Genomic DNA, 24614 nt, shown 5'->3' on the forward strand with positions numbered 1-24614 from the left:
AAAAGGAAGTTAACCAATTTTCATGTAGGTTATTTATATCTAGGTCCCAGAGTTGACAGTATAATTTATTAAGTATCTCACCCTGTATAGTGACATTTTTACTAATTAATATGGAGCCAGCTATACACACTGCATATGTACAGGTATTTTCATAAGGCATATAATATCTTTGCATTGAAAATAAATGAACATTATTAAATCTAATTTAATATATACTTTCTTTGAGGTGTTTATGAAAATATTTTTTCTCTATATTTTTGTATGTGACATGATAGAAATATTTCATGGGAAGTACAGGTTAATATATTTTATCTTTATAAAGGCATATACAACTTTGAGGCAGTGTTTCTGATGGACAGCAGAATTCCTAAAGAATTTGTATGTGCTTCTGTGTTTTGAAATCATATGAAATTGACTTTAAGAAGTAACTTGATTAAAAAACGCACCAATGCACAGCCAGAGGCTGACAATTAAAACTAATACATAGCCACATGAACAATATATTTATATAGTTAATATATTTTTTCAAGATGATTGGTACTAACATGTATTATACATTTGGCACTACTGTTTGCCATTGGTCCAGCAATTGGCAAAAATTTGTTTCCTATGTATAAATCTGTTTGAACATTAGATCTGGCTAGACATATTTACTATTTATAAAAAAATATTTAGACAGTAAGCTCACGTTGAATAACTAGGTCTACTGTATTCTGGAAACTCTTCAGTAGTAATACAGCTTTCTCATGTTCCATATGTACAAAACTGTGTCCATTTGCCTGTAACACAAAAACAAGAAGAGGAGAAACCAAATGAGATTCTCTTTAGTGTCTTCATTTTGGGGGAGCAACGGGATATATGAAAATTAAAACCAAGGCTAAAGTAAATAGCAGTCGTATAATGATTTCCCACAAACAGGAGTTTGTACCACTGAGAGAACACATTTCTCTTCCTCCGTTGGACAGATACTGCACTCCCCCGCTTCAAGCAGGGGCTGGACTAGATGACCTCCGGGTCTGCTTTCCAACTTCAGTTATTCTGTGACTCTATGATATTCTGCATATTTTCTGACAAAACACTAACTCTGGGATGTAAGAGTTTCACCTGCTGTGAAGCTCAAAAGGAAGTTAATGCTGCCAGAATGCATGGCTGACTACAAAGGAGGCTCTGACTGATCAGATGCAGACACACTGCAGATACAAAGAGGGGAAAAAATTACTGAATAAACTGTTCTGCTTTCATGCTAATTAAATCTTTCTATAACTTGTCTGTTACAACGCTATTAAAAATGGTCACATTTTAAACATAATTTCTAAGAGTCTCCTGAGTGTGATCAATAAGCCAAAGCAGAAGATCCACCATTCCACAGAACGAAGCCAGCCCGTGAGGGCGACCAGGGACTGAACAAAGGTAACGCTCGCTCAGAGCCCTGCCCTCTAGTCATCCACGAAACCCTCAGGACTACTCCCTAGGTGCCAGCTCGGTCCTCGGACTCCCGCGGCCCTACTCCAGGGCTCGCACACAGCCAGGTAGACGCTCGGCTGGTTCAAAGCTCCCCCTTCCCTCCCCAAAGCCACCGGCAGAAACCTCCACTGTCCTTTACCCGTGGAGCCCATTCCTGACCACGTCCGGGAAGGCGCGGGTGTACAGCTGGGACCGGTGCTAGGCAGTCGTCACAGAGGCTGCTGGGGCTGGGAAGGTAATCGAGGGACCGGCTGTAGGGCTGTCCATGGCAAAATCTGGTCTCTCTAGCTCACAGCAGTTCTATAAACACACTGCACTTTTTAACAAAATACATATACGTGTGTGTATATATATATTTTTACTAACATTTAAAAATAGGTTAGTGAAGCCTTCACGCTTTGGTTAATGAAGTACCGCTGCTGTGAAATGACAGCCCCAGAGAAGAACTACCAGACATCTCTTGCACATATCCAGACTGTTATACGTGGGTATCTTCTCAGCTACAACAAAACCATACTACGCCACATTAAATATGGAAGACAGTCTTCAAGAGCCGCTCCTTACCAGCACTCATCATGGCTGAGGCATTGGACAAGCAGCCCAAAGGGGCTGCCAGAGCCCCCCCCAGGGTGCTCGGGCTGCCCCAGCTCACCCGGGCCTGCTGCTGGTTGTCTCCTTGCAGAAGATCCTCCCCCCGGACCAGGGGCTTGCAGAAAGGATGCCCCGTGCTCTCTCGCTGTATTAAAGGGTGCCCAGCCCAGAATGAGAGCTCAAAGAAGTGCTGCGCACACCTCTCTACCGAAACAGGGAGCCCATGAACACGCCGGTGCTTTCTTGGCACTTAAAGGCTTCTGTTCAAAGGTATCAGCTGCTGCGAGCTTCAGGGCTGACAACTGCACAGGAATGTTAACAGGCTCATGCAGAAAAAGCTGCGTGCAAGCAATAGTGAAAAGTAGCTCCCTTGTATTCATGTAGTACTGTTTAGCTTAATACAGTGAAATACATTTGCACTAAGAAACAGGAATGCAAATTTCAGGCAGGAAAAGTTTCAAAAAGTCATTCACTTATGTGCCAAAATTAGGCAGCCATTTGGCATTCAGTCTGAGGTCAGCTTGAACTCAGATGCAACTCAGAGGGAAACTGAAGAAGTTTCAGATTATTCACCACAGAGCTCACTGGGATCTGTACTGCTCATTCAGGAAAAAAAAAAAAAAAAAAAGAACCTGCAAACAAACCTGAGAGCAGGCCAGCTCTGCCCACTCCCCTTCTCATTTTCAAGCTGCGCAGTGAAGGGTACAGAAAAGCATTGTGCAAGTTCAGCTCTAGCTAGCAGAGAAACCTCTTTTCTACAAGAAAAGTTTCTCAGTGGAAGAGGGCTGTAGGAGATACACATCCAAAAATACCTAAGCAGGCCACACCCAGAGGGATTTGTTATTTAACATATAAATAAATGATAATCAGAATCTACTTCTTTCATTCCTGCTGTGGTCTCACATTCCCAGCAAAATATGCTATGAAATTCACCTATATATTTACACATTGAGTTACCATTTAGTTCTAACTATTAGACAGAAAGAATGGGTTTTAGCTAAATCGTGGAGCCACCAAAACAAGGTTTCTTAGAACTGAAGGGCAGCCTTAAACATACAGTGGCAAAATTGTACAACATGGCTGACAGATCTGCTCTCTCCTTGCTGACAGACTTAGCAGCGCTGTACAACTGTGTTCCTCCTTAGAAGACATCTACTAAAACTGCTGCTAATTTTATAATAGAAAAATCATTCTTATCAAATAAATAACTGAAGAGCTTATGACACAGAAAGGAAAGATACAATTTTGCTCCCTGCAGGATCACAGTGGGGCCGTGGGCTTCTGGACTTGTAAGGACCAGAATTCGTTCACTGCAGAAGACATGCACGTGCGCGCGCGCACACACACACACTCTCTCTTTTCTGTCAAAAACAGTCATCGGGCAAAACTGTGTTTAGGAATGACAGTTTCTCCGGGAGCTGGGTAAGTTCAACCAGGGAATGTCAAGCCTTTTAATTTTTAAATCTTCCCTCCCACTTTTACGAAAACTGCTTGGGAAGATACATAAATGTACGACAGAAGCTTTACTGCTTCTCCTGAAAACATCCTGCGACGCAAATTCTTCCATGTAAATGTTTAAAAAATTTCCCCTTGGAGCCTTGGTCTGATAACATCTTCCTGTGCACCATCTTGAGTAAACTGGATTCCCCGCAGGGGAGCACAAAAGGTGCACAGCCATGGAGGTGCTCCAGTCACGGCAACACAGACAGTAACGCTGCGGGGAAAAGCGTCAGACAGACGTGACAGGAGGGAGAGTCTGTAGCACGAAGATTTAGATGATACTAAAAGCAGATCACGGGGCAGACAGCGTGAGGACAGAGTGGGCTAAGACTGAGGAGGCACAGGAAGATGCTTCCTCCCTCGGAGTCCCCGCAGAAGCTGGTGTCACAACCAGCGCACGTGTGGAAGACGCCAAGCGGCGCAGATAGCTACAGATGCCAAAGAGGAGAGATGACGGGTGAAGAGGAACCTCCTCCTACACAGTAACTGGTATGACAAAGCCCTCGTCTCTGGCAGGGGATCGCCTCTCGACATAAATGCAAACTGGTGATGGTAACAGTGGAAAATGGGGGTGGAGGTGAAGTGATGCCGGTGAGAATTAATAATTTCAAGTTCTTACTGCCTAGGGAGCTGGATACTTTTAGCTAAAGGCACTGCTTATATTTGAGAAGTAAAATATCCTTCATCACAGTTATGTTTTTTCTCTGTTAATTCCTTCATGAGATTAATGACTGCTCTTTTACTTGCCACAATATAAATCAACACCAGGTAATAGGTATTATGCACGGGTAGAAGTAATTGCAAATAAAAGGAAAATGTTCTTGCCAGAGAATTTGAAATGATGTACTGACAGTGACAAATGAGAAACTCCGCAGAGACTGATCCACAACCCTACGAGAATGACTGAGAGTAGAAAGTCAAACAAACTTCATCAATGTAAGTGATGAATAAATCAGAAGAGTGAAATTTGCTCCCCCCCCAAAAAATGCAGCAGTACCTTAAAAATGATTATATAAATATACATAAATGCTCCTGTACATGCTGAAACGTGAGAAATTCCAGCTCCTGATGGCCTGTGCCCATCAGGAGAAATCATTTGAAATAACAATAGCTATAAAATAAATGCAGGTCAAATGTCTTTGATGAAGATATGCTAGGTACCCACACGCAGCAGCTCTCTCCCTGCCCAGACCAATACAGCCCTTGCACAACTCCATTAACACTACTCCCACAGCATGTGCCCACTGCTTGCCCCCGCAGGCAACCTTCTCACCTCATTTTGCTGTTACTTTTTAACATATTCTATTCTTAACTATTTTTGTTTCTGTTACTAAGCTCAGCTTTCAGTATAGCACCTTGATTATTCTAAGGATCTCTAGCTAATTTTGTACTTCATTTAGCTTTGCTATTTTCTTTATTTCACTGTTTTCTAAACATACTAGCGATTAAACTGGAGTTGCCTATCGTGGACTTCAGACTGCTAACTGCTGCAGTGCCCGTGCCGGGTAGGAGGGGCAGGGGGGAACGGAGGAGCGAGGGAGGCTACCGAAGACATCTGAAACATCCTTGGTTTGCTGACTTCATATAACCGATTAAACCACAGTTAACCTCTTTCACGCTGATCAGCGTGAATGGTGTTAAAAACTGTTATAAGCCTTTCAGACAACGAGAATGACTCTCTCAAAAGTAATACTATTTGCTGCCAGTGGTAACACGTTTTCCAGTCTTAACAAAAAAAAGAGAAACAACCTTGCAGGATATGGTAGAAAACCCTTCTCTACAGGGACAGCCATTGTTTTCTGTGAATGAGGAAATTTTGAAAGGTATGTTCAGGAACAGCTTGTCTTTCTATGTAAAAAGTTCACTGGAATACAGAAAACATTTGTTGCATTAACAAAAAAGAAAACAAAAAGCAGAGATTTCTCTGTAAATTATGCAGATGCTTCCATGATCCAGTAGCGGATCCAGTAGTGGCTGGTTTTTCATGCGAGTGCATTCCAAAATGATGAGGCAGCAAAAGAGAGGCATAAATATTGCCAGTTACCACTCTGTCAAAAAATGTGACTAGATAGATAGCTCCTTACACCAGTGTCACATCAGCTGCAAAGGTGACAGTTATAAACATCTCTTGCTTTGTCATATACTTATGCTTGTGAAACCGCCTGTAAAGCTCCTTTCTCCCTGCACCTTCTCGTGCTGTTAGTGCGGAAAAGCTGAATATGATGTAAGGATTATTTTTATTTTCAGTTTGAATTGTGTCACCCGGATCATTCCTGTGACAAGTGGTACGCATTAACCCTTTCCTGCAGTGCCATTCCCTCCCAAAAGGCTGGTGCTGGGATTCGTGTGCCTTAACAGCATCCCTGGGGAGGGAGCAGAAACTGCCAGGCCAAATGAAAGACAGCCCGGCTCCTTGCTGTGCTGTGGTCCCTCTGCGCTCAGTGTGCTCCCTGGCTTTAATTCAGCATCCCGCTTGCGGCAGAGGGGCTGGTGGACAGCACACCCCCGTGTCTCTTTTTCACATCCTCAGTTTGTTTTCAAACGGCTTTTTATTCCTTCCTTCTGAGTCCAGCTTTCAAAAGTACTGCGAGTAACACTTTGTTATAGAACGATATTAAAGTACCATAACAACAAAACTAGCAGTTAACTTGTCCTGAACACGGTATCATTGTACTTCTAAGATGCAAAGAATCAGTTCAGTTACAAAGCAGTTAAATCCATCCATACCTGGAGGATCTTATCGCCAGGCTGGAGCAGGCTGGATGCTGGTCCGTCAGGCTGAACCCTAGTAACAAAGATACCCTATAAGTCAGAAGTAACAGAGGTTAGGATGCTATCACCAAGAACTAGTTCCCAAAATACAGGTGTCTCCCTAACTGGTGGCTGGGGGCTTTCTATACTCTGGCAACAGCCTAAACACTAAAGTCTTTTTTTAATCTGTTTGTAATCAAACACTAGTATGGGTTTGTAGCAGCTCCCCGTGCCCTTCAGCTAGCTCCTGCCTGATAGAAACATAATTGTGGGCCATTTGAAACTAAGATTCCACATCACAAAGTAATGTCCAGTATGAATAGGGCAAGTGTAACAGGGTTATCAGGAGGATAATTAAAATGGAGCAAGCATTAATTTATTAGAATAATGCGTACCATAATCTATACAGTAATCTTTGTTTACTTCCTCTAGGAAGAAAAAAAGCTTAAAAAAATTTCTAAAAAGCAGCCCTGATATTCAGCCCTTGAGATATTCAGTACAAAGGTCTGTAGGACTGTCACTTAATCCAGTGTCTGAGGAGTGAATGACTTTGAAAGGGGAAAAATTATTAAGTAATAAAGGATATTTTTAGATTTGTATTCAGAATTTCAGTAAAATATATTAATAAAACCCCAAATCAAAGACTGACTTCCTAGATGATGAACGCATTTGAAATACTTCCCATACCGCTCACACAGCCCTGTACTTCTGTACCCTCGGTCTCACTTTCTCTGCTGTGCTTGCCCTGCTGCCAAGGGTAAATACCTTTAAGCAGACTTTAGAACTGAGCACAGGCTAAATTTTAGCCATGCACATCGCTCCCAGAGACACCAGAGAAATTTCCTGCTTGGTATCATCATGCAAATCATGTGCGCCCTTGAGGGATTTTATAGCCTTCTGGAGCAAGGTACTGTCCAGTATTTCTGTCAAACTTACAAAAACTTGAGCTCCTTGGGAGCAGAGCGATGGGCAGCTTGTATTTCATCCATGTGCCATTAACTTGTGACACAATCTGCCATTCGAAATGACTGATCGCTCCTGTGCATTTTACTGCTTTTCCTGTCCTTTCATCACAGTACCAGCAGCGTGGCAGGGCAGAGGTATACCACTATGCAGAAGAACGCTCACTGCTATCCCCACTAATTTCATCTTATAGACAGAATAGTACCATATGCGTGACTTAAAACCATCATAAACGTCTGGTACGTATGACGAGAGACAGCATCACCCTTTTAATCGCTTCTGTAATATTTAAAACATGATAAATCTGATTTAACAGTGTGGGAAGCATTGCTTCAGAGTAACACCACATAAAAAAACTTTTAACTATTAATTCCTTCAATTTAACCACCCTATCGCTCCCTTAGCACACAATTTTGCATTTCTGTTATTGGTAAAATTAAGTCTATCTACAGCTGTTATTGCACTGTGTGTATTACTGGTACAGACACATTCATAGTGGGGTATCGACTCTTCTTTAGTAATTTCATGCAAGTGATAAAACAGTGGAAGTATAGTTTAATTCTAACATCACACATGAAACTGTGGGAAAAAAGACCATGACGTTATAAACTGCAATCCTAGTGTGCAATCTCAAAGGACACCAAAAATAAGTAAATTTAAGGGATCGTTGTTAAAATGCCTGATAGTTATGTACATTAAATGGACCTATTCTTGAAGTTCAAAACAGGGATTATCAATGAGAAGATTGAAAGGAATTAAGATTGCTAGATCGGTATTTCCAAGCGTATTTTACATTTCCAATTAGCTTTCTGTTGTAATTCAGAGTGGTGGGGAAATTACTTTTTTAATTTGCATGCAGATCTCAAATTTTTGAGAAGAGATGAAAAGACAGTTTTAATTTCATCATTTGCCAAACATTGTCAATATTTATGGAAGTTATGACTGCCTCTTAAAACTGAATCCAGTATTATCAAAGAATGTAAACTACAAGAATATGTTTAACAGAGAGTTAGCCATAGTACTTGTTTTTCAACAAACTCCAGTCAGTTGTACTGCACAGAACAGATAAATTCACAGGTCTAAGAGTCCATTTCCTAATCCTAAAGCCCTGTGTTGTTGATAATAGCCAGCTGTTGTATTTTGACTAGGCTTCCTTTTACTGTAAAGAGATTTATCAACCTCTTAAAAGTGTAATTCTCAGAATGAACACTGAGTCTCCGTGACCATCATGTACCATAATGGTGACATTTTGAATTCGCAGTACGGAGCAGAAGACTGCTTGCCATGGTGTTTGTAAGGCACCAATGTTCTCCAGACCAGTTTGCAGGCCAAGCCGATTTTATTTGATACAGCTGCTATAAACCCTGGCTTTTCAGCTACCTAGTGATGCTGTTACTGGTTTAGTATTCCCTCTAATGACTTTAGTTAAAGTTTAATCAGGGCCTATATTGACTCTTAAAAGAAAAAGAGTGAGAGAGACAGTTCTCCAGAAAACAATCTTAAAAATATCTTATAAGATATCGGAATATAAGGCAGACACCCATGTGATTTCTGTTTTGATTCTCTCGTCTTCATTAACCAGGAAAAAAAAAAAAAAGCGAACAACACTCCCCTAACAAAAACAAGCCAAAGGGAAAAATTCTTTCAATTATCACAACAGAAGTGCTTCAAAATTTCACTGATGCTATCTATGTCTCCACTATATGGCACTCTAAAATAAGGACCATTTAGAGAGAAATTTGTAACTTACCTTATCAGAAGGTTTGAATGGATTTCCTTGTCCACTTATTCCACCACTGATACTAAAACCAAGGCCAGGATTCTTCTCTATCCTCACACAAAACTAGGTTAAAAAGAAAGGGCAAGATAAGTCAATGCCAACATTAAAGCCTATCTAAACAATGGCATCTTCTCCACATACATCCCATTTCACCATTAACGAGACGAGTCGACCCTCTCAAAAGCTGTACTGCACAATACAGTAAAAGTCAGTAGAATACTGTTATAAACTGAAAGTATTTTCATGATTTTAGCATGCCGCAATGACACCATAATATTCACAGTGCTGTATGTATTTCGGCATATATTTTAAAGTTTTATTTTCAAGGAGAAAAAAAAAACACCTTTAGACTTGTGAAAGAGCAGTTCACACTGGCCAAATTTTTCACTTAAACATTGGGATAAATCTGTCAGTGAAGCTTCATCTTGTGCGCTTTTATGTTGCCAGAAGGTGTCACACATGCAGCATCCCCGGGTGCTGTGCTTGGGACAAACCCAAGGAATAAGTACTCTGAAGCTCAGAGATCTTCAGACCATTGTCAGCATCAGCCTGCACGGAGCACCGACGACTTTTCCAAGTGCCTCACTCCAGGAAATAGTGCTGAATCTTATCTTTTAGTCAGGATGACTCTAAATGGCATTGGGTAATTGAATATAAAATAAAAATGACCTCAGTGTAGCTTAATGACTACTCATGGAGCCAGTCAGAGCATGTACTCCAGCCACACAAGCAATTGCTTCTGAATCTCAATGCAATACTCCGGGACTTAATACAGGCAGCTGCTTGCGCGGATTGACCAACACTTTACACGAGAGAAAGGTTTACTAATGATTCCGAACCTTATTCTGCAAGTCAGGTGCCTCAAACAGTTATTGCAGTCATTAAGGCCAAATATAATGGGGATAGGACCACTTAATGAAGAAACTCATCAGCACCCGTTTCGTTAGACTGGAGGCACTGGAGATACAGCTGGCCTTTCGTAGGGCTAAACTGGAGCAGCCCATACAAACCTGAGAAGATCGGCGTCTTGCCAAATACGCTGCACTGTTAGCACTGAACCAGGTTACTGGGGAATTTGCAAATTAATTCGGTATGACCCAGTGATGTCAGCTCTGGTCAGGAACTTCAATGCCAGATTGTGTTGCTTGGTCAGTCCAAGAAAAAAACCGCTGTCAGTCCCTGGTGCTGGGGAAGAGGACAGAGCTGCTCGCCCACCTCCAGCTCAGCCATGCCTCCCCCGTGCTGCCTGGCTCAGCTGCCCTCTGTTATTGCCCTAGGCTCCCTTTTCCAGCTGTATACAGGGCAGAAAAACCAGAACGTTTTTGTCCAGGTGTTATTCTATAGACATGCTTTCTCACCTGCTCCTGGTAGGCATCCGTACTTCTCTGACCCTTGGTTTGGATTAAACACCGCCCTGTCTGAGGGGCTCGAGAGCTCTGCGAAGAGGGAATCTGAATAGGCAGCGGTGGCTGAAACTGCTGAATGGTGACTTTGTTCATGTTTCCTTCATACTGCTGCTCGCGGCTCCGATGCTGTAGGCTTTGTGATCCCATTAGAGTCTGGATATGGCTACCTGCCTGTGGGTAACGTAACCCGTTAGGCCAGAAATTCAGGAAGCTGAAAAGAAGCAATTATTACAACTTACAGAGTCAAGTAAAAGCAAACCTCTTAAATCATATCAGAGGTTTGCCTTTTGACCACAATCGGAAAAAACACGATTAAAAGCAGCAAGGATATGCCCATTGCATTTAGTGACCCTAGGAGGTTTAAGGGAAATAGCCATGTACAGTATGTTTTATAAACAGAAAATATTTTTTTTCCTCATGTTACGATACATGCTTCTGCTCAGAATGTTTTGTGAACTGAAAACATTTAATAAATTGAAGTAGGGCGGATTATTCATCACAGCACACTCTGAAGACACTGGAATGTTTTTTTTTTCCTGAGGATAGTTTGGAATAAGATTTATAACACAAATATAGATAATGGCCACTATTTTGCACTGTGTATGGAAAGCATAATCAATTAAATCCTACGCCTTGTCCTAGGAACAGATGTGGCTTTTACAAAATGTAACTAATTATCAAATTTCTATGATAATGTCTTTTGATTTGAAGCTGTAATATTTCAAAAATATAAGTGAAACACTGCGTTTACATTGACTTGGCCTTTTGATATTTTCAGAAAAAAATGGATGACGGCTATCATGCTTCTACCCCCTCCATTCCCATTGCCTTTCACGTTTGCAGCTGTGATCTATCAGGTGAGGTTTGCTTTCTGTATGGTGTTCTTGACATGGTAAAGTTGCATGCTTGCTTACTCTTTGATATACACTCTCTTTTTAGGCACATGAATTTCATAAATATTTGATGCAAATCTTCAAATATAAATTGAGTTGAGACAATTTTATACTTTTCATGTTTACAGGATTCAGATGTTGGTGCTTACAAAATAATCACATGCAACTTAGCCATAAGGGAATGAGCAAAATTCATGCTCCGTTGTATGGTCAAATACTATTATCTCCATGAAATATTACACCGTTGCTACTGAGAATTTTCAGATTATATGCACCCATCAACCAGCACTATTATTTGAACAGCCTGAATGTGAAAGAGCATTAAGATTGCATGTCTCAATGTCTGCAAGTCTCTATGGACAAAACAGACCTACTTAAATGATGTTTCACATTAAGTTTACACCAGCCAAAGACACAATCATGTCTCGTCATGAAGATCTAATCCCCAGTACTACTGAACCTTTATGACCCTGGGTGGAAGAGTCACCAATTGTGAGACTGTATTTTAGACAAGATTAAATTTAACACAGCGAAAGATCAAAACACTTCTTACCCATTGGCCAATCATCCAGCCTCAGAAGTTATAGCAGCCAGGGCATTGGAATTAATTGCTTGTTGCCATAGCAAAAATACATCTTATTGGATTTCCAAGATTTGTCTGCAGAACACATCATTAATACAGATGCAGTTGGAGCTCCTCGTGTCACTGACACAGGATCCCAGCAAGACATGCAGTGACTCCAAGCAAAATTGATCTGCTCTGTCTTACTTTTTTGCTGACAACATTTGAAGAAAGGGACTAGGTAGTATACATGTCTAACGGTTCTTCAATTTAGTACAGGAGGGATAGTCTCAATGTGAGTAATGAGAGAGAAATCTCTTACTCCTTGTGCCCAAATCGTCAATCCCCAAACTCTTCTTAAAACACAGCTCACCTGTGTACATGAAAGTGCTTAATAGACATTGACAAACTTACTCCAAGAATAGCCTGGTGAAGTCAGTCTGTGCTGCGAACATCCCACTTTACAGGTCAGAGAGATCTTCAATTCAACCAAAATCAGACGGGAAGGAAAATGCTCAAGACAGATTTCTTAGCTATTCATTAACTCGCTAGCGGCAACAAACGATGCCCGCAGCGGATTGCTGAATCCGTGTCACCCTGCACCGCGGAGGTGCAAGGTGAGCAGGTGACCGGGTGCAGCACGATTTTGTACTTCGTGTTGCGTCATACTCAACACAAGAGGATCCCCAAAAAGCAGAATCTCATAAATTCTGCTGTTTGCCCCAGAAATAATCCCATATCCACCACAGCAGTCCACAGCGGGTGTATCGTCTGCCTCAGAGGAAGATGTCTATTTCAAATACAGAAAAAATTGTGCTTCTTCACTGAAAAACCTCAAATCCTATTTATCAGGTTAAAAGACCTCTGTATTGAACAGCAGATGCTGGAAATGAAACAGAAAGAGCCTCCAGCCTCTCATTTGTGGCTAACAGAAATACTCCCAAGTCAGAAAGGGAGAGAAACGGTGACTCGGAGACTTTTGTATGTCCCAGTTTCGAGGCAGCTGCCTCGCTCCAGTTCCATAGCATATGCTCCTCCACATCCACCCAGACCGTCGTAGCCCACGCAGGGATCTCCAAGAGTTTGCATGGCTTCAGCCTTCCTGTGGGCTGCTACAATCCTGCAGCAGAAGAGGCCAACTAACACAGTCCTACGCATCCCCAAACCTGTGCAGCTCATCCTGAGAGGGTTGTCACCGTGCGCCCAGGTTGGCTGGCTTGATGTCTGTTCATTTTCCGTCTTCACTCTCCCTCTTCAACCTCTCTTTTCCATAAGGAGTGATTTCCAAGTTCCCTTTTGGTGATCCCCCGCTACACTTCTACCCCTTCCCTTTTTACAGAGGAGCAGCGAACTCAGAATACAACTTTTTTGATCAGGCATGTAGCTGACTTCTGTCTTGTTGACATGGTAGAAGTAGTAATCTTCCAGGAAGAATAAATACCGTAGTTTTTTAATAAATCAGTGGATTATTCAGTTTGAAGATTAAAATATCCAACTTTTCCATAAGAGAAATAGCCCATAAATTATGGGATGATCACATAAATGATCATACTTAAAATAAAACTGGCATTTAATCTATATTCTGAACAGCAAAAAGGACACAACCACTCACCACCACTCCCACCCCCCCCGCCCCAGTTATGTTGGGATTACTGTGTAGTATTCCCACCCTACCTAACGTACGTAAATAGCCATCACTACATGTATAGTAGCCCTCTATGTGTGGATAATTCAGGAACACACATTACCATGCCTATATACGTACTACATCAGCCTGAGTACACAGTCCATCCGTCTACAGTACATGCTCTTCCCCTTGGAAGAACAAGTCCTGACCCTTCTTCCAGTGATTTCCCAGGTACAGCTCTACCATGTAAAGGCTCTGCTCTGCAGGAGCCCATTCACACTAGTACTGCTATGTTAGTGGAAAAACAAAACATACACTAAAATTTATATTTACATAGTTTAATTGTTTGTTATGTTGAACTTCAATTCTATAGCAGATTTTCTGAGTCAGACTTCAAATAATTGCTGTATTTTAATCCCCAGATGCTGGGAAACCAAGACACTCGAGGTCACTTTCAACGGAGAAGAGATTAGCGTTGTTGTAACAGTACATTGCAAACCACCTCCTGAGGATGGTGGGTAAACAACTTTCAGAATTCTTTTTCTCAGTCCTGTTAATAGACTTTGAGGAGATCGTATCACTACTTCTTGTGTATTCATGCTGTGGCTCTTGCTGGAGGTGGATAAGCTGCCTTTCTTGGAAATGTGAATTATTTATTCAGCAGAAAGAAATCTCTATTATGCAGACTGCTTCCCCAATTTCATTTGTATTCTTTACTTTATTTAGCATCCACCACAAAAGTTAATTATTTTCAGCTCAGTGTCCAATATTTACAGTATAATTAAAGTAGCTGACAACGGATGTAACAATGGATTGCTCCACTGAGTTGAGCAGATTTCAGCACGGTTATGCAACGTTTGTACTTACCACATCTAAGCAGCGAGATACTGAAATATTCAGAACAAAACAGAATCTGTAGTTTCTTATTACAGCAACACTGATGATGCACAAATGCAAGACATAGACTGTGTTAGATTGTGTGAATGGATAAACGCAGGTTCTATCCCAATATGCCAGTGAAGATAAGCAGTGACTCCTCTTAAATGTCTTATCCTAGTTTCTTGCATATCAGAGGATAAAGAAAGCCTTCGAATAACTTGGCTGTCAGAGCCAACTCCATGAAACAATGTCAGGGCACCCTCCTCCTCACCCTCCTGTGCCTGGGAAGGAGTCTCTGGGCTGCTCTAGGTGCAGTGGTTTTCATTTCCCATCTTCAAGCAATCCTCTTCTACATGTGTATCTCTTGTCGCTACTTTTGTACCAAGGCAAGGGCTACTGCTTCTGAAACTGTCTTGGATAAAAAGACGTGAAGCCAGTAGGGAGATATTTGCCTCATCAGAGCTGACAGTTAATTACGCTACAGAAGTTATTAGTGTGCACATTATGACTTTCACACCGGTTGTATTCATGCATAAGACTTCACTTCAGGAACGAGCAGGACTGACCTCCATATAGATAACAATCAATGATTATCACTGCTTAAATGTGTGGCTCCACCTTCTAAAGCTGATTGCAAACACAGTTTAGTCCATCAAGATCCTCTATTCTCCAGCTTTATGATTAGAGCATATAAAAGTGGCAGTTTCTCAGTCGATGAGCAGAGCCAAGCTGGGGCCGGGCGAGAGCCGCCAGCGTTTTCATAGAAACAGGCCAGGTCCAAGCACTGGAATTTAATATCTACCGCCACAAGGTACTAGAAATTAGTACTCACTTTCTAGCGAGTTTATCAGCAAATGAAGCGTGCCTAGGATGTCTCTGCCAAAATGTCTGTGACTGTCCAGACACTGGGCTGGCCTCCACCTCAACACATTTATTTTTTGTGGTGAACTGAAGAATGTAATTGAAATGAAACATTTGAATGAAGACTTTTCAGGATAAGAGGGAGCTGATGGCTGGCTGATACATGCAGGAATACACCTGCCAAGCCCACTGTGCCCAATTCACACGCTATAGATGTCACTACTAGCATCTGCATAAATAAACAACGGGTAGCAGGCATGAAAACACCAATCCTTAGTTCATAATGATTATTGCTTTAAGCTTTGAAACAAAAACATGTGTTTCCCAAACCTGTCCTCATTAACCTGTTCTCCTCCTTCCAGTGATTCGCTGGGAAAAGACGACAACCACAGCTATGTCAGCCGCTTTGCTCGTGCTGCTTACCTTCTTTGTGACGGTGTCCGGCGGCACGTCCCGCCGCCCCAGCGGGTAGGGGTTCCACTGGCTGCTCACAGACATCTCCTCCTGCCCGTTGTCCAGAATGCTGCTCTGCTGCGACGGGGTCTGTTGCAGAAACGGTAGGGCAGCCTTTAGTCACTGTCACACCATGACAGAAAAGTCTCTCTTCATATTTATTTCAGTAATCAACCCAGTTAAACTGCAACACGCTATTGCTAAAATGGAAATCCTTTTAAATTTCTATGGTATTTCATTAATGTGTAATCACATTGCTGTGGGACTCTCTGCAAGCAGCAGATCTTGAAAGATATAGAAGAGAAATAATAAGAATAATGAATGATGAGAGAAAAGAGAAAATTAATTTAACATAACTCATTCTTTTCGGAGAAACAAATTTTGGCAAAGTTCCATATTTAAATATGCAGTCTGTCATTAATCATTTGAGTTAAAACTTTCTTACTGGTCATTCAAGCATCAAAACCTTTTCCATTAAGTATTTGCCACCAAGATAAATTATATGCTTATATTTTCTTCAGAAAATACTCCTTAGTGGCAATACTGTCCTTGTGACTACTCTTGCCTCAGGCTATGCTCTGTGCATTACTGTGTGTGGTGTGCTTCTCGCAGACCTCTCTCTCGGTTGTGGCTGGTTTTGTTCTAAGTTAACAGGCTATCATATGTACAATATTAACCAGCAATTAAATGCTTTCCTGAATATGAATGGACATAACACACATTTAAAGTTTCCTAAATGAGCTTGATACTTTTGTTATTATTTTTCACTTTTCTCTCCTTCTATACCTGTTTCTTCTTTGTCACTTTTCCCCCTGGTTATTTTACTCCTTTTTTCAGTACTTTTGAGGACGTGTACTTTTTCTGTCCCATCCTGATTTTCTGTTATCTGTTTCTGTATTTCTTTACCATAGTTGGAAATTTTGCTAACGTGGGTATGGCTTTTTGTGTCAGACTTTCCAAAATGCCAACATTGTACTACCACTGACAGCACTTAGCATTATGTAGTGCTTATTCAGTTCTGATTAATGGTAATCTGCAAAGAAAAAAAAAAAAGTCCATTCTTCCGCTCTGTCATTCAAGCAGTTTTTTCTTCAGCTTAGATTTAAAAAAAATCATGAAACACTTCTTTAGATGACTGAAGAATAAATGAAACTGTTGCTTTGAAATATTAAAGCTGGTAACTGGTCAATTAAGAACTTTTTTTTTATGCAAGCTTAAAAATCCTTTAAAAGTAAATAGAAATAAATTGCAATTTAAATCGTACTCCTCAGAGGTTAAGTAAAAAAATTCAATCCTAATTATTTAAAATCAAAGAAAACTTTCATTGTAATGCTCTCATAGTTCAAGAAGTCTTCTGGAAAAATCAGGAAAGATGTGATTTTCCTTATATTAAAAACCACCAGAAAAACACTTCCCCTGTTGGAACTACAAGACCTCCCTGTGGAGCTTGCTTTAGACAGATGAAAAAAGGAAAAATGAGACCAACCTCAGCCCTTTTTCCATAGGTCACCCCTCACAGCTCAACAGGCACTGGTCCCAGTGCCTCACGCAGCAGCGCTGCTGCTCTCTCAGACAGCACACCACTCTCGAACATTGGCAAATTTGGGCCCAGAGCTGTACGCTGGCGTACGGACGTACACGAACCCGATGATATGGCTCTAAGGCCCTCATATGCAGATGCAGCTTTGTGTCCGGACGGGCGTCCAGGACTGTGAGCAGCCTGCCTGAAAAGGCTGCCAGGGGTTAGCCCCTGCCCGAGGCTCCCCAGCCCAGGACATGCTGAGCCCTGTTTGTCTGCAGATCAGAATTTGGGGCCCAGCTGGGGCCCAGGTGAGGCTCCTTGTGCCTGTGTAAACTCAGGAATCGGCCATTCTGCCCTGTTTGCTGCATGTCCCCACGTGACCCTCATTCAATCGGGGGGGTACATCGTCTGAGACCAGGGCAGTAAACAGCTTCTAAAATGAAAAAGCACAATTGCAAAACTTTCTGCTCTGAGGAGTAGTAAAAAACAATGAAAAAGAAAGGCCACCATCTTTGTGATGTGAGTCACCCCTTCCAGAGCCACCCACAGACCGAGGCGCCCAAGGCTGTGCTGGGAATCTGCTCACCTCCCTGTGAGGTGACTTTATAAAACATGCTAGGTGGCCTCACCGTGCGGAGACAGAGGGGATGAGCGAGGCAGCTTCCTAAGGGAACTTCTGCTTTTCCTCCTATGTGATACGTGTGAATATGCTGACTGTTCCTAAAGGGAGGCAGTACTGCACGCTTCTGAGAATGAAGTGCACCAAAACATAAACTTTTAAAAGAACTGTGAGTTGGCTGCCAAAAATCGAAAGCATTCTTCTGAAAAGTGTTCCTTTTGTCCCTGCAGACAACACTGTGTGCCATTTTTATAAGCAAGTGACTAATCTGCAGAGGTGAGTTCACACTCAAAATGGAAAAAGAAAAAATATAGAGGGTGCTTTCTCAATAAACAGGAAAATTCCGTGATAACAGGTTTTTCTTTTCATTTTCTGCAGTAAAATGAATTTGTCTACTTGCAATACCATTCATTTACAGAGCTCGGACAGACTGCAACCAACCTACGTATCTATTAAGTCTAGGTAAAAAATGAAAAGCAACAGTTCAAACATTTTATACATGGAATAGAATCAATATAATAAACTTTCTCAAAATAAGTAATTGCTATACTTGATTTCCTGATCTTCCACTGGACAATTAGACCTCACTCATTACTCTCTTGAATCTAGGCCACAAGAAAGAAGAGGAAGAAGAGGTCAATATTAAGCTGCTGTGGCCTGGATTCATTAAGAAATGCAAATTCTTAGAACATGTGAAGGAATAAAATCAAACAATACTAAACATTCATATTATTTGTTCAACAATAATTTCTCACTGCTTTCCAAACAGTACCGTAAGAGAATACACCCCCTTCATGCAGTTCAGCATCACATTTTATATGGGTATGTAGCAATGAAATGCTGGTGAAATATAAAGCAGAATAATTCACGTAAGACCACACCCCAAAACATGTCATTCTAAACAGTTTCACGAATTTCCTCAGACATCAACGTATTAGTATCCATATTATCTACAGCCTAAAATTCTTAAAGTGATATATAATACCTTATTCCTAAAGGTGTGTAGAAAAATAGTACCATTATTTGGAGCTGATGTCAAATGGACTTCTTTCAAGGACTTGTGACAAGAATTAGTACATACCCAAGTAGACAAACAAATTCTTTGAAAGAAAAAAACAGTATGACCGACACTGGAAAGCTGTCTGTGTCCAAACACACACACATCTACGTTTAAGATTTGACCTAGATGTCATCAGCTGAACAACAGAGAAGCACACACTAACATTAGGACTTGTTTAAATCCAGGGACAGCTGAATGGGGGGTGTAAATGAAGTTAACAGTGTATGGAAAGTAAGTTACAGCAGGAGAAACCTGACAACGACCTCTGTGTGTGTGTGTGTGCGCGCGCGCACTGTTAACCTCTCACAGCTTTGCTTGGAAATCCAGTGTACGATGCCTATGCCTGTATTTGTAAGCTAAGCAGTGCTAAGACCTGTCCTCCGGCCAACCAGCACAATCTGGTCATGTTGCTGCCATTAAATTATCTTATTCTTCTAAACAGGCTTGGATCTAAACTCTTAAATCGGTCATTGGAACCCTCCTTTGGGAATTTCTGGCCAGTGCTGACTCCGGAGCCCTGGCCAGGGATTGCCCAGGAGGGTGCCAGCTGGCCTGGGCCAAACCATGCCTGAGGCCAGCCCAGCAATTAACAGTGCAGATGATCGCATTTCAGCGCCTGGATCTGTGCTCTGTTACCCTTTAATTACTCACAGAGATGTTGCTAATTTGTACCAACAGCTACGGATGCTAATGCAGTAAGACGCTTAATGATGCTCATCACTTCGAGCACTGCAGTAGCCCCCTGTCATTACACACAATCCCACCAGTGCGACCGCTTTCACGTATCTGCAACTGGCTGCTGCTGTGACTCCGGTGTGGCCATACGTGACGCAGAGTAAGGTCTCAGCATCTCCTCTCTGATACTCTGAAAATACTTCAGCAATGTCCCTCCCTGGCTTGTCATATGTGCTTTTCCCATCAAACATTTGTTTCTATATAATTTTGTATGTATGTACTTATCAACAATATATCGCTAATAGCTGTAAAATAAACAGTAAAAACTGAGAAAATTATTTTCTTTCTACAGGCATCACCCAACAAAAGTTTAAAATTAGTTTAGGTGTGGTAGGCATGTACTCAAAACTCATCAACTATTAGAGCATACCCAATTAAGGTTCCAATATTAAAGTCCCTGTCTCTTGGAGCCTATTTAAAAGCATATCAAACATTTCTACATTAATTTTTCTAAGATCAGTCACAAACCAAAACACATTCTCCATTTCTGCGCACAGATTAAGTCATTGAGAAAATGATCACATCAGTCTGTAACACGAGAGCAGAAAGCAGTAATGACAGCCATGTGAGCTACTTAATCCAAAAAGCAAGATTACTGAGTAGGAAAACTGTATTTCTATCATCTTTGCTTTTTGGATTGTGTATCGTATAAGCATGAATAATAGGCAAAAGCTAAACCAGGAAAAAGCAAGGAGTATTATTAATTTATTTTGTAATGCTGGTAATATGCTGGCTATCCCATACTTACTTTCGGTAGAGGTAGCTCTTGAAGCATTTGGTTTTCAAATTTAGATTTAGTCTGCAAGTTTAAAGTCATGCTTCTGCCGGCATGCATTGCTGAAAAACCTCCAGAGTGCAGCATGCCAAGGCTAACTGTGTTGTGTTTGTAAGCAGCGGTCTGAGTAGAGGAAACAACCACGTGACAGGATATGAACACACATGCTCATTGAATTAAGTTTCACACATATATGGTTAATTTCACAAAGTTTTAGTTTAAGCAAACAAACAGTACCAAGAAATAAATAGCTTCTTGATGCATGCACTGGGTCACACGGAAGCAAATACATTGCTAGTTATACATAAAATGGATACCATAAAAGACTTCAACGCTGACAGCAGATGAAATATGTTGTTATCTGTAGTTTGAAAATTGCAGTCTATAACATGGTACAAGTCTTCATTTTGCAAATATGGCCAAATTTTGGTATGTCTGCGCAACCACCGACGGGCCAGAAAATGTGTACCTAGCATAAAAGAGCACCAAAGGCAGAGGAAAAAACCCTACAGAAGGCGGCTCTGCACCATCTTAGGAGCTTTGCGACCGCTCCCTGGCTAGCAGCTGCCCACAAGGGACAAGCTTTGGCTGGGCCCAGCACAGCAGGTACGCGGGTCCTGCACCGACCGGCATCTCACCGGCCGTGGGCACACAGGCAGCGTCTTCTGGCGCAGCTGCTGCACTGCAGTGCCCGGGCGTTCTCATCAGCAAAATCTCCCCCGGACAGCCCAGCTTTTTAGAGCTTTGCTTACGGTAAGTTGCAAACAACTCGAAACTAGCTCGCTGGCACCTGCAGGGATTACTACGGACTCAATTTAAGTAGATAAAATCACCAGTGTCAGCTTTCCATGAGTTTAAGTATTTCTTAAGCAAATGTACGTTGTAAACTAAGTGTAAAGATATTTCTTAAACAAGCAACATCTGGGAAGTGTTTATTTCCACCAGAAACGTCTCTACTTGGGGTGCACTATTTTGCCTAGGTATTAGGTACTTTCCAATCAGTTTAACACAACACAAGGAAAATGGCTGAAGTAAGGAAAAAGCTTCAGCCTTCAAGCCAGTTTTTAGAGTTTACCCATTTGATCCTTAATGATATTTTAATATGCGTCACATCCGAGCAACTGGAAGGTATTGAATATTTTAACACCAAACTCGCGAGTATCTAGCATAAAATAGGTATATGGACACATTTTGAAACTAACTGATGCATTTCATGACAGTAATTTTTCACAGCCACTTCAGATTATGAAGTAAATTCGATTCATGAAGTAGGTCATTAGTCAAGATCGTGATTGAAATCATGCACTATGGTACTTGTACTGTTATGTATAGAAGGCAAGTAAGCGTAACTTCCTACAGCTAAAAGGAGTAATAATCGTATTCCTTGTTAAAAACAGTGGCAGTGTATATTCAGTGATATTTTTCAGAGTTAAAAGATACCTTTAAATCCCCTCCACTAACAGTGATATGAAAGCTAAAATACATTATTTTATCTGTGATGTTTTTCTTTGTTGCCTTTTACTGCAAAGATGTATCCAGCATCTTTTAATGCTCTCAAATCATTACTGAAGTGGTGGACTTCAGCAGCACGTTCACATCTGTTGATAAGGAGAGATTTTTATGGTTTTTATTATTTCAGACAGTGCTGCAGCAGTTACTACATTAGTGAAGTGCACCGTGGTGCGTTATTCGTGCAGAGACTCTTTATCACTCTCATTTACCCGGGCACCCCTCACTCCAGCTGCTTTTGAGCCCCCCCAGACCCTTTTGCGGGTCGGCTCCTCTGACACCAATGCAGGAATTTCATTACTGGGAATTCTGGTGGTTACCACTGTACGTGCAAATAGTTTGACATACCGAAACACACAACTAAAGGCATTAATTGCAGAGAAATGCCAAACATACCCTGTCTAACCTTCTAGCTTCTATATGTCTAAGTAGCTGTTGTCTCCAGTCAGCGGGCATTTTAGCACAGCTCTCATTTCCCTTCACAGGGGTAGGCCTTGTCTTTATATCACTGTTATCGGAAGGCTTGTCGCCATAGTTACCCAAGTTATAGTCTGACGGTATCTTTTCCAGCAGAGCTGCCATTGTAGGCCTCGCTGAAACCGGCCTGGTTTGGGATGTGCCGTAACTCTCTGTACTGTAGCTTCTTGCAGACAACGGCCTCCTTTGTGTAAGGTTTTTAACTGGAAAGCTTCCAGTCTGGGCTTTCACTTCTTGGTAGGAAGGATGCTCGTCTTCGTACCTGCCGTTCCTCTTGAGGAACTGAGACTCAGAGACCGAGATGCTGCTCTGGCGCTCCACAGCTCCTCGGTACGGAGGCCTGCCATACCTGTCGCTCGGGGGCAGCTCGTGGGGCTCACTGACTCTCCTGAACATGGACATCTCGGTGGAACTGGCCAAGGAATCTGCTCTCCTCAGGAACCCCGGCCGAGACCCCTGGCTCGCAAAGGGGGCACCGACCGCCTCCTCGTTCACCGACGGCTGGGAGAAGGAGAACATGTGCTCCACGGGGGGGTAGCCGCGGTAAGCCCTCGGGCTGACCAGATCCTGGGGCAGGTTTTTACTCTGCTGGGGAATGTACTCGGGGTTGAGCTGGAAAGGCGGCGGTAGCCTCTTCTCCGCTGTGACCTCCACTGCTCCCTGTGGGTTGAAGCTTTGGTCGAACTGGTAGACTTTCTTCGTGACGGACGACTTCTGCTGCGGCTGCACCTTGACGCTGCCGTAGGTCAGCAGCTCGTCGTCCAGCATGGGGACTGACTGGCTGCGGGACATGCTCAGCATGCCGTGCTCTGGGCCCAGGAGCTTGTCCACCCTCTCGTGGGTTCCTACAGTATCATTGCCAGATGCATAGTTTTCTAAGGGTATATTATACACTTTGTATGTACCAATGTCGATCTCATCGATACTTTGTGACTTCTTAAATTTGTTAGTTTTTAAATCCCTCATCATCGGAGAAAGCCGCTCTGTACTCTTGCTGATCGAAATAACGCTTTTGGAAGGATCCGGGCGACAGTGGATATGGGAAAAGACATTTGTGAGACTTCTGTTAGCATTTGAATCGTGATATTCCCATGCTATTCCTGGGGTGAAAGTGCTAGTCATTTCAGGAGACTCTTTGACATGATCTTTCCGCTCAGGCAAAGGGCTGGTGGTGGGGGTGCTTTCCAGTTTGGAAGGAAAAGCTGTCCTGTCTTCAAAAGGACTAGGGGTTCTGGTCCAATTTTGCCAAGGATTGGGAGGAGGCACTTCAGATTCGTGTGTGTTTCTGAGCGTCGGCTGCTCCAGCTCCAGGGGAATGCCAACTATCCTGTCTTGTCTAATCAACGGCCTGCGTCCATGTGCAGATGTGCTTCTAGATTTCGTGCTCAGGAGGGGGTTAGCACTAGGATTCTCCACCGTGCTCTCCTCCGCAACGAACCCTGTGTTATCGTAGTGTGAGCTGTCATTCCAGCTGTCGGCAAACGTTTCGCTCAGCGGGCGCCTGTCGGTGCGCTGTGGCAGGTTCCCCACCGGCGCGGATTCCCGTTGGCTCAGCAATGGCTTTGTTTCAAGGGGCTGTGGAAATGACTGTGCCAGCCTGCAAAACCAAACCAAAATGAAACAAGATAAAATGCCCTCTATTAGAGCACAAAAGTAGTCATCAGAAAGACACAATTATAAAGCAATTTAATATTCTCCCATCTATACTCTGCCTTGGGGATTGTACTACAAGATGTCCACTTTGTGCCACTGGTTTGGCGTGAATGGCTGCAGCAGTTTTTTGCACTGGAGTACAGATTCCATAAGTACGTACACAGAGAAACTGAGAAGTCAGTCAAAAGTCCAGGGTGGCTCAATGTCATGTTCATATAAATCCAGCTGAACATATTTTCCTGCTTTAAAAATAATATTTTATGAGTGCAAGGGAAGCTTCTTCACAGTTACATTGGTGGTTTTTTTTAAACAAAATTACCAGATTCAGTTTGTGCATGTTCTCACCACCAAGATTTTATGCATCTCCAGTGAGCAGGCTCCAGCTTCTTTTTAATGGGGAAGAGCCTGTGGATGGAACTACGTTAGGTGACTTATGGCAGGAATAGACAGGGCAAGGTGTTCCTGGTATGGCGCGAGAGCGTTTTCAGATTGCCGATGGCTAGCGTGAATTACAACTTCCAAAAGAACTGTGTT

General features: G+C 42.2%; 1 protein-coding gene across 7 annotated transcripts in view; it reads right to left on the bottom strand.

Moving 5' to 3' along the window:
- The window catches only part of LRRC7 (leucine rich repeat containing 7), a 184069-nt gene that overhangs the window by 7033 nt on the left and 152422 nt on the right, over nt 1-24614 (bottom strand). For 3 of the 7 annotated variants that reach the window (XM_049808182.1, XM_049808180.1, XM_049808186.1), the window contains 7 exons: nt 22347-24024; nt 20415-20564; nt 15701-15820; nt 10408-10626; nt 9020-9112; nt 6283-6357; nt 689-779 (listed from right to left, as the gene is read on the bottom strand). In XM_049808182.1, coding sequence (XP_049664139.1) covers nt 689-779; nt 6283-6357; nt 9020-9112; nt 10408-10626; nt 15701-15820; nt 20415-20564; nt 22347-24024 — 2426 coding nt within the window. Of the gene's footprint in view, nt 1-634; nt 780-6282; nt 6358-9019; nt 9113-10407; nt 10667-15700; nt 15821-20414; nt 20565-22346; nt 24025-24614 lie in introns of those variants that run through there. The other 4 variants (XM_049808190.1, XM_049808183.1, XM_049808181.1 and 1 more) reach the window with 4 other exon arrangements.

Source organism: Accipiter gentilis, chromosome 8 (genome assembly GCF_929443795.1).
Source record: "Accipiter gentilis chromosome 8, bAccGen1.1, whole genome shotgun sequence".
NCBI lineage: Eukaryota > Metazoa > Chordata > Aves > Accipitriformes > Accipitridae > Astur > Astur gentilis.